The sequence below is a fragment of the Pleurodeles waltl genome, chromosome 6 (assembly GCF_031143425.1).
Source record: "Pleurodeles waltl isolate 20211129_DDA chromosome 6, aPleWal1.hap1.20221129, whole genome shotgun sequence".
NCBI lineage: Eukaryota > Metazoa > Chordata > Amphibia > Caudata > Salamandridae > Pleurodeles > Pleurodeles waltl.
The window spans coordinates 1,563,337,220-1,563,352,157 of record NC_090445.1 but is presented as its reverse complement, the minus strand read 5'-3'; the positions used below and the strand labels follow the sequence as shown (position 1 = coordinate 1,563,352,157).

The following is a 14,938-nucleotide window of genomic DNA, read 5'->3' as shown; positions in this document are numbered from 1 at the left end:
AATGTGGCTTTATAACAAACGTTTCATTGTAGAAGCATGTTTCGTAAAAGCTTATATGTGGCAAAACCTAAAGTGTAAGTATAGTGTGTGTGTGTGTGTGTGTGTGTGTATACATATATATAAATTAATAGAGTTTGGGTCGCTAACTCCTTTATCGGCACCGGCAGCAAGAGTGCGTGATTTTCTTTATATATATATATATATATATATATATATATATTTCTACATAGATACATAAATAAAAATGTATGTTTATAGATATACATGTAAAGAATTTTATATATATATATATATATATCATTCACATATGTATATATGTACATATATCACCCTAAAGCCAAACACTTACCATCCCAAAAACAATACTCACCCTAAAAGCTCCTTACCAGCCAAAAACCCATACCCATCCTAAATCCTAAAAACCACCTACGACCCAAAAACCCATATTCACCCTAAAACCTAAAAATACCTTTACCACCCAAAAACCTATACCCACCATAAAAACTCCTTACCACCCAAAACCCATACTCACCCTAAACCCTAAAGAACACTTACACCCAAAAACCCATACCTTCCTTAAACTTAAAAAAAAATACCACCCAAAAACCCATATGAACCCTAAACCCTAAAAAAGCACTTTCCACCCAAAAACCCATACCCGCCCTAAAACCTAAAAATACCCTTAACATCCAAAAACCCATACCCACCCTAAACCCTAAAATTACCCATACCACGCAAAAACCTATACCCGCCTTAAACCATAAAAATAACCATATATATATATATATATATATATATATATATATATATATATATATATATATATATATATATATATATATATATATATATAAAAATATATCTATATATATATATTTACTTAATACTTACCTCTCATTAATATATATATATATATATATATATACACATACACACAAATAAATATATATATCTATATATCTATATATATATCTATATATGCTTAATACTTACTTGTAAAACTTTTACAACGAATATGCCTTAACCATTCATTCGTTTACAACGAACTTAGGGCCAGATGTATCAAAGGTTTTTACCCATTCTGTGTCTATGGGAAAAAGTGTTCGTACATATGGCCCTTAGTTGCAATGGCATGCACGGTAAAGGCATATTCGTTCTAAAGACATGCCTGCTAAAGACATGCATGGTAAAGATGCATGCGTGATTAAGGCTGCTTGGTAATTTCATGCGAGGGTTACCATTCCATGTGAAAGTTATTTTCCTCTTACCTTACGTCCCTATTAACAAAGGGAGGTGCTGGGGGTATTTCACACCAAGTGTGCACACTTATTACAGCCTAATTGTAACCACACTGATTGAGTGTTCCGAACCCTCGGGACATTTGCGAATAACAAGATTGAACCAATTTAATAAATGAGTGTCCACACCCAATGGACAGCTCCTCCTGTAGGCGCACTGCCATATTTGCAGAATATAAACACTTTCAAGTTCCATCTCCTGGTGTAAATATCTACAAATCTTTATTCTGTGATTCTGGGTGTTCCTTAAGTGCCTACAGGTGGCGTTCTTTAGGCACATACCTCTAAACCTGCTGTGCAGTAAGTCAGCTGCTCTTTTCTTTTGGTTTACACTTTACTCTTAGATAAAGCTTTGCAGACATTTGGTCTCACAGAGCTTAAATAGTAAAACATGGGGGATCTGAGCCTCTTTGTTATTTGTCTGTTGCCAAGTTATCGTACAAAGTCAAACAAAATGCTCAACCACAATCGAGAACTAGTTTGGTAAAGGCATGTACATTTTTGTTGATAATTCATACTAAACGATTATTTCTTGTCGGAAAATAAATGCATGATTCAAGAGGACTCTTATCTTGAAGGTAGGAAAACAAAGAAAGTTAATGGTTCACACGTGAAATATTTTACTGATGTGTGAACCTAGGGACAATAAAATCGACCTCTGTGCCCAGTTCTGACCCAGGGTGCTGCTATTATCTGCTCCCAGTTTGAGCTGTGGGTAAAGTCAAGTTGCAGTGTCCTCGTTTACACCAGAAGTACCTGCCCCACCGCACTGCGGTATTTGAAACATATGAACGTGAAACATTCTTTCAGTCTATGTTTGGTGTAGATGTAGGTATGGAGAGTAATTTAATGCCTTTGCAGGATGAGCAGAATTTTAATGACGGAAAATGCAAATGCGAAAATGCATGGAACACAGTTTGGCCAAGATTTACTAAACTTTAGTGCAAAGTAAGCTGCGCAATGTAAGGCAGAGCTAATAGTATCGACCAACGTTTGTGTGCAAAAGTATTTTAGCGCAAAAATAATACTAGCTCGGTGTTAAAACTGCTGTGCATTGCACATCTCAAAATCCATTATAATATATTGTATCTGGACACTGTTAGACCTGGCAGCCTTGGGGGGCCTTCTCCCCAACTTTTTGCTACCCTCCCTCTATTTTCTGACCTCTGTTTTGCTGGCTGTAGGACTCTGTGTACTTTCCCACGGCTAACCAGTGCTAAAGTGCTTGTAATCTCCCTCTTAAACATGATAACATTGGCTCATACCCAGTTGGCATATTTAAGTTGTGTATAAGTCTGCAGTAAAGTACACTACATGAGCCCAGGGCCTGTAAATTACTGCTAATAGTTGGCCTGCAGCACTGATTGTGCCACCCAATTAAGTAGCCGCTTAACCATGTCTCATGCCTGTCACTGCAGATCCTGTGTGTGCAGTTTTAAACTGCCATGTCGACTTCGCAAGTTAAACCTCTTGCCAGGCCTATACTTTCCTTTTTATACATATAAGGTATCCCTAATGTATGCCGTATATGACCCACAGGGCATGGTGCAATGTATGTAAAAGGCAGGGCATGTACTTTAGGTTTTACTTGCCCTGGTAGTGAAAGGCTCCCAAATTCGTTTTTCCACTACAGCCAGGACTATCTCTCTCATAGGATAACATTGGGATTCCCTTATTACTTCTTATAAGTGTAATTCCCAATCTGGAAAAGATAAGTTTGTCAAGTTTAGTGTCTCTAAACTCACAATATAATATCACAACTTATGGTGAAGTCTTATTCTAAATTGCATTTTTGAAAATGCCACTTTTTTAAGAAAGTTGGCATTTTCTTACTTTAGCCATTGTGCCTACTGCCTGTCTCTAATACAAGTCTGGAGTGGAGTGACAGCTGGGTTTGTACATTCCCTCTAGACAGCCACACACAAAGGAAGCTTAGATGTGACTGATAAGCCTTCCACATCCTGATGGGTCATCCTGGGCAGGATGGGTGAGAGGGGCTGACACACCTGAAAGGGAAGTGTCCTCCCACACACAAAGAGCTGCATACCCCTGTAGTGGGTCTGAAGCCAGGGCAGGAAGGCAGGGCCTCTGTGCTCTTCAAAGACCCTTTGTTGAAGTCTCTTCCACTTCAAAGGCTAAACTGGGTATAAGTCCTGGGCCTCTGACACCACCAATTCAGTACACCTGTGGACCTAAGAACATTCTGCCAGGAAGAAGGACTGCTGTGCTGCTGAGGGAACTGTCACTCTGTTGGACTTTGCTGGACTCCTGCTCTGCAGTGTCTGTCTTGCTGCCTTCTGTCCTCCTTGCCTTGGAGTGAGAAGGACTGGACCTGCATCTCTGCATTCCCAGAACCAAAGTGACACCCTGGACTTGCTGGCTTACCTCCTGTTCTGAAGTCTCATGGACATCAAAGACTTCTCTTCCATCTGCAAACAGCACTTGGACTTTGCTTGCCACAAGTCTTGCCCTGCCAAGTGGTGCCAGTCCAGGGCCCTTGGAGGTAAGTGTAAAGTGCTGCAACTTCCAGAACCTGCGCATCAGCGCTGTTACACCGATCGAAACCAACAAGATCGGGATCAACGCGCACCTCTGTTGCAGGGACCAGACCAGTGCATCGCCTGTGGGACCACCGCTTTGAAACATATGCATTGCGCGCCACTGCATGAAGAAGATCGAAGCATCGCCCCTCCAGAGTCGATTAACGTGGCACATCGCATTCAGAACGTCTGCACTCAGACCTGGCACATCGCACTCAAAACTGATGCCTCACCTCACTTGCGGGGAGAAATCCGTCACAACACTACATCAGCGTGAGAATCAACGACACATCTCTTGTTGCAACAAGTATTAGGGTGCTGTTGCTCAGCGGGCTCTGCGTGGGTACTGTAGCCGGCCTGTGCTCCATCATGGGTGGCTTGAACTCTTGACTTTGTCCCAGTCCAGCCCGACCTGATCTCCCATTAGGCGCTTACTGCTTCTAAGTGCTGCTTGCACATTTATTATTTAAATCTTCATTTCTCAACTTCTGTTTGTTGGGTTTTTGTTGATTTGGTCTTGTTTTGCTCATAAAGATATTGGGGGTCATTACGACCTTGGCGGGCGGCTAACGCCGCCCGACAGGCGGTAACTGCCGTGCAGCCGCCAATGCGGCCGCACTCACGCAGCCCCTATTGTGACATTCCTGCTGGGCCGGCGGGAATGAGGCTGCAACATAGAAGCCGGCTCCTAATGGAGCCAGCGGTGTTGCGGCCGTGCGATGGGTGCAGTTGCACCCGTCGCGCTTTTCACTGTCTGCTATGCAGACAGTGAAAAGCTGGCCGGGGCCCTGTTAGGGGGCCACTGCACTGCCCATGCCAGTGGCATGGGCAGTGCAGGGGCCCCCAGGGGCCCCAGGACACCCCTTACCGCCAGCCTCTTTCTGGCGGTGCAAACCGCCAGAAACAGGCTGGCGGTAGTGGGGTCATAATCCCTAGGGCAGCGCTGCTTGCAGCGCTGCCCTAGCGGATTATCACCGCCGGGGCTAAAATGGCGGGAAACCGCCGGCCCCGGCGGTGCGACCGCGGTGCTACCGCCGCGGTCGTAATAGGCCAGGAAGCCCCGCCAGCCTGTTGGCGGTGCTTCCGTCATTTTAGAGACCGCCAGGGTCAAAATGACCCCCATTATCTCTCTTTTCTAGCCTGGCATGGAGAGTTTTAGTGGTGTTTTCACTGTGTTATTGTTTGAAGTGTTGCACAAATACTTTGCAGATTGCCTCTTAAGTTAAGCCTGCCTGCTCTGTGCCGAGCTACCAGAGGGTGCATATCTCTGCCAACCAGAAACCCAATATCTCACAGGCACAATGAAGCAAAAATACCAAAAGGGTTTGTGGAATTCCTCTAAACTAACATCACACAAATCAACATGTCTTGGCTTTACATGGGATCATAGTGGTAAAAGAGAACAGATTCAAACTTTGGGCAAAAGTTGTGATATTTCCATGCAGAATATGTGTAAATAACATGCATTATGCGATTTACACCTTGGTGTTTGTCTGTGCATTGTGATTTGTGCTGGAGAGGGTGCATCCAGTTCAAAGATTCTCCAGTTAAAAAAGTTACAGAAGACACCATTCACTCACTTTTTACTACAAGTGTGACCAATTACATCCTCGCTGCGCAATGCCTAGCAAATATGTTGCTGCAGATTTTTCCTACCCTTCACTCTTGAATCCTTCCCAAAGCTGCGTATTTCAATGCAGCACTCAATGGCGCGAATCTTGGTAAATCTTAGCCTAAACATTTATACAAATGTTGCACAATATGCAACAATAAGTAAAGCCATTTTAGCTGACATTGCAATTAACAAATAGTATGTTTATAATGTCTGCAAAAAAGCCAGTCCAATTAAGCATCTCTGTTTGCAAAATGGTGGCGCCAAGAATCAAATATAAAACACCAGACCGACTGGATACCTTCCCAAAGTTGGCCCATAGAAGCCAAGCATGAGGAACTGGGGTAGGCAGGGGCTGCAGCCTATATCTCTATATCTTTCAAGGTGAAATTCTTGCTTTGATGGGCGAATGCACAGAATGTTCAGCAATCTTATATAAATGAACTTGGAGCATGTGTGCTTCCATTGACAGGACATCTACTCTAGTCTTTCAGCTATGATTGAAATTTATTCAGGCATCCTCAAAGATTCATGTCCTGAACCCAGATCTCCAACAGAAATGCCAGGGCAAGAGCTCATGGAACATTCAGCAAATGAGCTGTTTTGAGAGGTTGCTTGATGTGATGGACTAGACAAGAGAGATTGACACTACAACCTGAAAGAGAAAATATGTATTTAGAGTACGTTTAGAATAAACATGATTGATATTTAGGAAGACATAAGTGTTAAAATTGGCCTTTTGGGGAAAAAACTAAGGGCATTGGGTATAGGGTACCAAACAATGGTGAGTTTGAATGTGGTGGAGATAGGACTTTAGAGCTGAGAGGCCCTTAAATGACCTGGGAGGGTGTTCCAGTGCTCGATGCCAAATAGATATAGTGTAGATATACTGATCGGAAATAGGATATGAGTAAAGATTAGGAGAGCGCCCTGGTGAAATAGGAGTGTAACCAGGAATGGAGTCAGCCAAATGGGGAACAAAAAGCATAAATCTCAGAAATATCAACAAGACAAGTTTAAACGGAGATGTCTTTCTGTTAGATTCACCACCAGTTTATTGTCAGTGGTGGGAGGTGGTTTGGTGGTCTGTGAGATTACTAGTGCTTAATTTGAGCCAGTGGGGGCCACCACTACTCAGTTTCAGGGACCGGCACTTAATTTTCTACCTCAGACCTTTACTGAGAACAACAAAGGAAAAACTCACAAAGCAGAAAGAGGGACGAAGAAAACAACAGAAAACCCGCCATGAAGGGAGAACGAGGGAACAAGCAAGAGAGAGATAATGCCGAAGGGAGTGTCAGGTAATGGATTGAAGGGGCAGGAAGTGGCTTTAAGACTACCAGGCTTGGTATTTGGCACACCAGCATTCAATTGCTCGGACTGTGGGTTTCTGAGCACAGCTTCGGGCCCCAGCACCCATCCTTTTATAACTAAGCACCGGACATTACACCTGTCTTTCAAAGTTGATATCTTTGTCAGGAGTGAGAATAAGGAGCTATTGGACTGTTGGAAATGACAATACAGATTTAAGGGCTAAAGGATGGAAATAAGAACAGAGAGGATGACATTAACAGGTGGTGAAAACAGAGACGCAGACTGGTGGCAGAGCCTTGCAGGACAGAGGTGGATAACTACTACCAAGGAGCAAGAAATTGAGAAGGACTGAGTGGTAATAGGAAAACCATAAGGAGTTGTGCTTGTTAAACCTACAGAAGCAAGGGTTCTGAATAATGCAATTAAATGCATGTATTTTTGAGTTGAATGAAGTGTATAGAATACAGATTAAAAGGGATCAAGTACATCATCAGAGGAGGGGCACAATGTAAGCCGGTGCAGCACCCGCCTTGGCAAGGCCTTGTGAAAGTGGAGTAGCTCAGAGGCAAAAGTAATAGCTACTAAGAGTGGAGGGTTGCATTACGTATGTAACTTTCTCACTCAGAGAGTGATAAGCTTACACATGTTCTCTGTGGTTTACACACCTTCGCATAGAGAGGTGTCTGCCCTGTTTACAGGGGATTGACCTTTTTTGTTAGTCTCCTAATATGTCACAGGTATCAAAATATATTAGGAAATGACACATCACCACAAGTTATTAGTGGCATGCTTCATCATTGGTTTAGCCTCCTCACCAAGTAGGTGAATGTTATTTAGATGGACTCACCCACTATTGAGGCTTCATTATATTTTTTAAATCTGAATAGAATCAGGGAGCCAGTTGTTCATATGAAAATGTCTTCTTCTAACATATTTTGAAATCTGTGATGTATTAGAAGACTAACTAATGTCTTAACACCCTGCAAAGACCCTACACTCCTTTTTATATAAAGGCATAAAACTAACTGGATTATCATGTCCAAAGAGATCTTCTAAAACAATTTAAAGAGTTGCTTGTAGGGAAGGTTGAGGGGAAGAAGCATGTAAATGGGCAAACAGAATATTTGTATCAGCCCGGATTTTGAGTGATGGTGACAACAGCTACATGAATCTGTCAAGTATCAGAAAGTATATCAAGGAATACAGGTACATCATTTCAAATCTGCAGAAATCCATTTGGAATATTTGTCACACGATCCATATGTGGCACACACAATGTGAATGTCCACACACTTATCAACGTAATTGTGCGTTCACAAACTGGCACACTTCAGTGTGAACAAAAGGTATTGCTATACACTCTCAAACTCTGTTGACATTTGTGTGGCTCCAAAATGACTATCACTATATTACCTCTGCTCCATTCCATAACCACATGATTACAACACCAGGCATGGCACAGAAGGAAAAGAAACACAAATTGCTATTCAAACCTGCAGGTGTGCAGTTTCTAGTGGCAGGGATGGCTGAGTGTGGAAGGGTGCTTTGAGATTTCATGTGAGATGTTGGCAACTCTCAACATAGTCCTAAGAACAGTCAAAAACAACCACAAAGATGTCAAGGGAAACATTACAAATCGTGCACGAAGGAGAGATCAGCACTGCAAGGTTGCGAATCACAGGCACCAGTGGCGATAAGCCACAATGCAAAGATTTTCTCCTTCCACACCTCTCACCTTTGCAGATCTTTGCATAACATTGCTGTGTGCACATTTGATAAATCTTGTCCTAAATATTTGAATACGTGTGCACAAAGTGCAATGGTACGAACATTATTTTATTTGTAGTTGCAGTTGGTAAGTATTGTGTTTTATCTCTATGTGGACCAGGCTCCATCCAACATTTCATAGTAACATTGGCGTCCTCTGCACTGTAATCCGCACCAACTTCACCTCTACTACAGAGTGGGTGTAGTGCCACCTTGGAAATGAGAGAACCTTGTGTATATCATCAACATTGTTGTCCCTATCACAAAACATCAAGTCCCAACATCATCAGTTCCTACATGCATGTCATACCCACACTCACAAGAAGAAAGTGTGATAACCCCAATGGATACACATGGTAAGGAGCATCATCTATTTCCACAGCTCGAAGCAAGGGTGTGGGAAAGTTTGGAATTGGTATGATGCTGTCGTATTGGAGTTATTAGGGAGTTCTGTGTTTTCCCAAAGCATTTGTTTTCAAAACTGTTGGAAAAGTGTGCTATTTTATACAAATTTGCCGCCTTTTACACAATGTCAGTTCTCTTTCACTATATAAATTATGCTGGTGCAATGGTGCATACAGAAAAATGTGTATGACCCACTTCAGGTTCAGAATGCCTGAAAACGTTGGTGAAGGTAAACCACTGATTTTGGGGAATTCCACATCACAACCACAGATACAAGAAAGAACCACTAATTGCCCGTAAATAGTAGGATTACAAGATAAACACTCTTTGATTGGCCAAGTTGCTTAAGTGCCAACCCAGGAGCAGAGGTCACGCCTTCTTCTCTGAGTTAACCAATCAGCAGCCTTGTCAAAGGTAAGCACGTTGGCTCAGCAGCTTGTTTTGCACAACATTCTGATTAGACCTTCTTGATCAAGATATACATGCTGGCACCTCTTCCTATGCAGCTGCAGACATCCAACTTCTCTACCACAGCCAGCACTGCGATATAACCATAAATGCACTACCAATTACCTGAACGTATGGCTAAAGAAATTAGTTGACTGTCTGGCAAAACTCTTTCGTTTGAGAACATTTATTAACGTTGTGTAAGTTTCTGCTGCAAGTGGCTTCTTCCAGTTCTATGCATATAGGTAAGTTTAGAAAAGGAGGCAGGGGAGGAAGGTTTGAGTCAGGTTTGGCTTAGCTAGGACTAATAGGTTGAACTGGCGACTCAACCTAGGCAATTATTTTCAACTAAAGTTTAAGTGAAATATTGGTAGCCAGTAAGGATTAGATCAATCATTGGGAAACATCCTGAACAACAAGGTCTAAACCACTACTTGCCTGAACCACTACTGCTAAACAACTAAAAAGTCTCTACAAGGAAGTACTGAACAACTACTGTCTAAACAAAGATTTTGCCGGAATAAAGATTGCCTGAACAACGAATTTTAAGGTAAGGTTTTCTTTTTTGTATTAGTTGTTTAGAATGTATATATACAAAAGTCTAATAAAATGATTATTCTGTGCTGAACAGTGGTGTCTTGAACTGTTGACATCTCATGAGAATAGGAAGAGAGACAGCACCTTGACATGGAAAAAGAATGCTGTCTGAAACGAGAGATAGTATACTGCAAGACCATAATTCAATTTCTTCATAAGATAATATTGAACAAAATCGAACATTACAGTCACCAAAAATATTGTACAGAGTGGAGAATGCTGGCCATCATCGGAGGGAATCTGTTCAGGATTCTAAGAGTGAGTGTCAATGTGTGCTCTGAGGATGCAAGAAGGAGGCTCACGTCAGTTTTAGGCAAATTTTGCAGGAGGTTTTTTGATCTTTGTTTAAAATTTACACTCAGGATTGCTTTGTGTAGAATTTTGTATGGTCTAATTCGAGGCCGATTAACCTTTAGATCCATGCAAAGGGGACCTGCAAGGGAATCAAAAATCATTCAACATTAATTACACAGTGTAACCATTTCGGCTACACAATGAAAACACAAATCGAAAATACAGCTACACGGCTTTATTGAATACTCAGGCTAATGTAAACAAGTCTCAAAAACATAGTGTAAAGATACAGAATAGCAATAGGGTAACTAAAACATCTGAATTAATTCAAATAGATTAGCTTTAGGCACACAAGGAACTCAGTCACTGCAATGCAAAACAATAAAAAGATTATTTGATACTCGGAAAACAAACACAGGTCAAATCTTTTACACATTAGTGCAAGTTACAACTATCTGACTAAATTAGCTCTAGGCAAGTAGGAATTCTCCTAAAGTGCCTAAATAAAAAATATTTATCTGTCTAACAGACATAAGGGCAAAAGGCAAAAACAGAACAAATAGAATTCAGAAAAATGTCATCTGGGGCAAAAAGAAGTTCACCAGTGAGGATAAAAAGAAAGTAAAAAGGGAAGGTGTCGTCATTTCAGAAGCTCCTCAAGAATCTTCTTAGAGAATCAAATGTAAGCCAGAGCCACACTCAGCAAAGCATGGGGAATGTGGGTAAAGTCAGAGGTCTGTACCTCTCCAAGTCCAAGGGAATCTGTTCTACTCACTGTACGCTGAGCTAACATCACAATTTCACTATCCAGCAACGTAGATGGTCATGCCATTACATGATCAAGCCTCTACTTCTGTCCCACTGTGTAACTTGAAACAGTCATGTGTACTCCCAAGACAGTCCTTGGAAGGTTTCTGTCCTTGTTTTCCTGTACTGCAATAGCAATATGTAGGAATAGTGAAATTAATTTCTCCTCTCGATCTCTCCATGTACCTTTCCCAAGGTTGCTTTCTCAGACTCTCCATGAATAAGACAATAGCACATCTATTTCCAAACTAACATTTCCCTGTACAACTACCTGAAATTAAATAAAGTTAGCAAAAACTGAGAAACAGTTTCTCAGGTTAAACAAGATTCAAGCCTAGCCAAGTCAAGCAAAAGTAGTATTTCAGTAACACATTTAATTCACATTGTACTGTGCACATTTAACCTTGCATCAATTATTCTTTCTTAGTTTAGACCTCATGTAACAGTTAATATAAACGAAATAAGTTAACACACATTATTGAATACAATTGGAAATTACATTTCTCAGCATTAATAAACAACATTAGTGCGCATGTTATATAAACTGTTATAGTTTTAAAGGTAAACACTCTCACATAACGTGAGGATGGTATAAAATTATTACAAATGATTACATTTCAATTAATAAAAATATGCCATACAGTATATTTTTCTCCTATGACTACAGTGAATGCACTTCATTATAGGATTCAAATGCACCAATTCACATTTGTCTACTGTTAGTTAATTCTATGGTTTATAACATGGTCACATATAGATAATATTGTGACATCAGGGGTTACTTTGGAATTTATGTGCAAATGGCACAAATGTTGAAGGTACCTTAAATAAATGCCTAGTGCTTTTTTATTTCGAGGATACACGCTATCATGTTTTTACACCTGAACAGAAAAAATAATTGTATTGGCATCTCTACCCCTAAAAAAGAAGTCCTAGGGAATTGCGTAAGACATACATATCATATGATTTATATTTGCTCTGCCAAAAGGCGCTTCCAGTGCTGTGCAAGCAGGTGAACGTTTGGTGTGACTGCTGTGTTTTAGGTGAATAGCTCTTTAATCCCTGCCGGAGCAGGGACAGCTGACTGAACAGAGCAGCAGCAAAGACATGCAACAATTCCAGTCCTCTTCAAACAAGGACTGTCAGTGCTGCAGCAGGTCACTGAGATGAATGTTATTCTCTGTGACATAGCTCCCCCATCACTTTGTGTACCATTTGTTCCCCTCTTCTTGTTGCCCAGCTTGTTGCCATTTTCCTCTCTATTCTGGCACCCCACCTTTTACAGCTCATGTCTCCATGGGCTGCATGCCTTGGGTGTTGCTTTCTCTCCACTGATCTGCATACTACTATCCCTAGCTGTTCTCGTCCCATGGGCTGCCTGTGGTCCAACTATATAATTGCTTGCTGCGAAAAATTAAGTTAGGCTCTTACTGGAACACCGGTGCACAAGAAGAGGCTAATATGACTGAAGGATAACCTCATTTAATCCTTCACGCAGCTAACAAAAGATTTTGAGCTTGAAAATGTGCAGTTCTTTTTATATCTGCAACTGCATCATGCCTTCAATTCACATAGAGACAAACTGGTTGAGGGCCCTGATTTGTATCCACTTGACGCCCAAAATTATAATGAAGCCAATCAGTAGTAAGGGAATATCAAGGATACTGTTTGCTGAGTATAGCTCTCCAGACTCGTTAAACAAAGTTAGAACTAAATTGGAACCTGGATCTGAGTGAAATAACAGATAAAGAATGGCAGAGACAAAGCACGCACACTTGCCATCTCTTAGTGACTTAGACATATACAATTCAGCTATTTCCACAGATGTATTATAAATCTGAGATGCTGAGGAAAATGGGTGGATCCCAGAAACCCTCCTATACCTGTTGTAATGAAGCTCTTGGCACATTTTGACATGTCATATAGGACCGCCTTAAAATCCAGAATTATTGGAGGCAAATACATATTAGACTGAGGTAGGTTGTCTATATGACAATTATCCTTAACGCTAAAAGGCTCTGCTGGGCATGTTGGATGACTCAGGTGACACCAAAGCAGAGAGGGACATTGCTGTTCATAGCAAAGAGGGGCATAGCGGGTCATTAGAGAGAAACGTTTTTCCGTGTGCACAAACTCACTGGGCAATCCAGTGCTAGAGGGTTCCCTTCCACATACTGGAGTCGCTGCACTGCTTCTCTTCTCCTCAATCTCCACAATGACCAGCTAAGAATAAAGGCAGTTGTTTCTATCCATTTCGTTCCTTTACCCGTAAAGGCGATTCAGTTTGAGGTGCTCTTCGTTACAAATGCTTCAGAGTTGAGTTCTTTAGTTTAAATGACTTAAATGCAATATTCCTTTGGTACTACTAGTGGAAGTACTGGTGTACACATGTGCAAACACTAATAATTGCTTGCTTTCTTTTCAGCACGAGCGAACTTGATATCCAGCCCACCAACTTACAATTCGGCCTATGGTTATCTGAACTGGGAATCTTACTCAAACCTCAGTTATTACACAAGACTTCTTCCACCTGTCCCAGATGATTGTCCAACCCCAATGGGCAGCAAAGGTAAGAGGGTGCTCTTGTGGACTTGTGATTTGTGTAGTGGTTCTGTAACCCTGGTCAAGCTAAGTATTTATGGACAAAAGGAAAGTGAAGGTGAAGGTACAGGTAGACAATGCGTTTTACTCTCAAATTCCTCTCCCTCATCTCAGTCCTTACAATGAGGTAGATTCTTCTCCCACCAGGAACCACTTGTCAAAAACGAAAGTACAACACAATAAGGGTATGCCTAATCCCTTCCATATGCATGATGAGCAGAGTGCTCATCATGCATATGGAAGGGATTAGGCATACCCTTTTTTCCATAATTACTTGGATTTGTTGGATTTTCTTCCTGTCCCCTTCAGAGCTTGATTGCTGGGATATCTAAGAAGGATGATTCACCAGAAACTGGAAGATTGGGCTGAAGATAAAGGTTTCCTTTCTGAAGTACAGTTTGGCTTTCAACCAAGGGTGGGCACAGTGGAGCATTCCCTCAACCTGCTCCTGATTACAGGAAATTTACAGTCCATTTCCTGGTGGCTTTTCCACAAGAAGACAGTTGGTTTTCCTCTATACCTCGTTGCCATTGCTATAATGTTAGCCAGCAATCTTTTATTCAATTTATGTTTTTTGTAGTTTTTACACCATCCCTAGAGCCTAATTTTTATGTCCTATTGTATGTATGAAAAATGTCAGACTGGCTCGACTGAGCCTTAAATTTCTGCACTGTCTGCACTTAGAGTTATCTTATCATGTTGTGATTAGTTATGTGTGCCAATCCCTAAGGATTAGAAGAGACATAAGGATTTCAGCTCACCCAGCTCCGCAGTTTGAATTTTAATTTTCAAACTGTGGCAAATTATCAGTTTTCAATTGTTTTTATACCTCTGTTTGTTTTATTGATGTATTTCAAATTGGAGGTTTTTTATATCTTAGACAGCTGAATAAAAGTATTTTGATTGATTGCTGGGGTTTCTACTGAGCTCGAATCCTTAATTGTTCCCTGAGTTCTCCTATTGCAGTTCAAGGAATGTGATTTTGAAACCTGCAACCTCAGACTAAATGTTTTCTTAGTATTCTATCAGCACCTGGTCTACATATTGGGGAAGGGCTAAGGGAGAATTGAGGTGGGTTCAGAAAAGTTGGGTGATCAATATATGCAGTTGGTCTGCTACATTTACCTTCAAGGAATGTTGTCTACAGGAAGAGTTGAAGCTTCAGAACAGATCGACGGTAGCACCTTGAGAAGGGTACAGTGCAACAGTGCTAAAGTGGTGGACTGCAGTGTGCAGTTCTATCCAAGGCCAACCTA

The 14,938-nt window shown here is 41.2% G+C and overlaps 1 protein-coding gene across 1 annotated transcript in view; it reads left to right on the top strand.

Moving 5' to 3' along the window:
* LOC138301130 (prostaglandin G/H synthase 1-like) overlaps positions 1 to 14,938 on the top strand; it is a 341,889-nt gene that overhangs the window by 150,720 nt on the left and 176,231 nt on the right. The window contains exon 6 of the mRNA XM_069241267.1: positions 13,507 to 13,650. Within this exon, the coding sequence (XP_069097368.1) occupies positions 13,507 to 13,650 (144 nt within the window). The remainder of the gene's footprint in view (positions 1 to 13,506; positions 13,651 to 14,938) is intronic.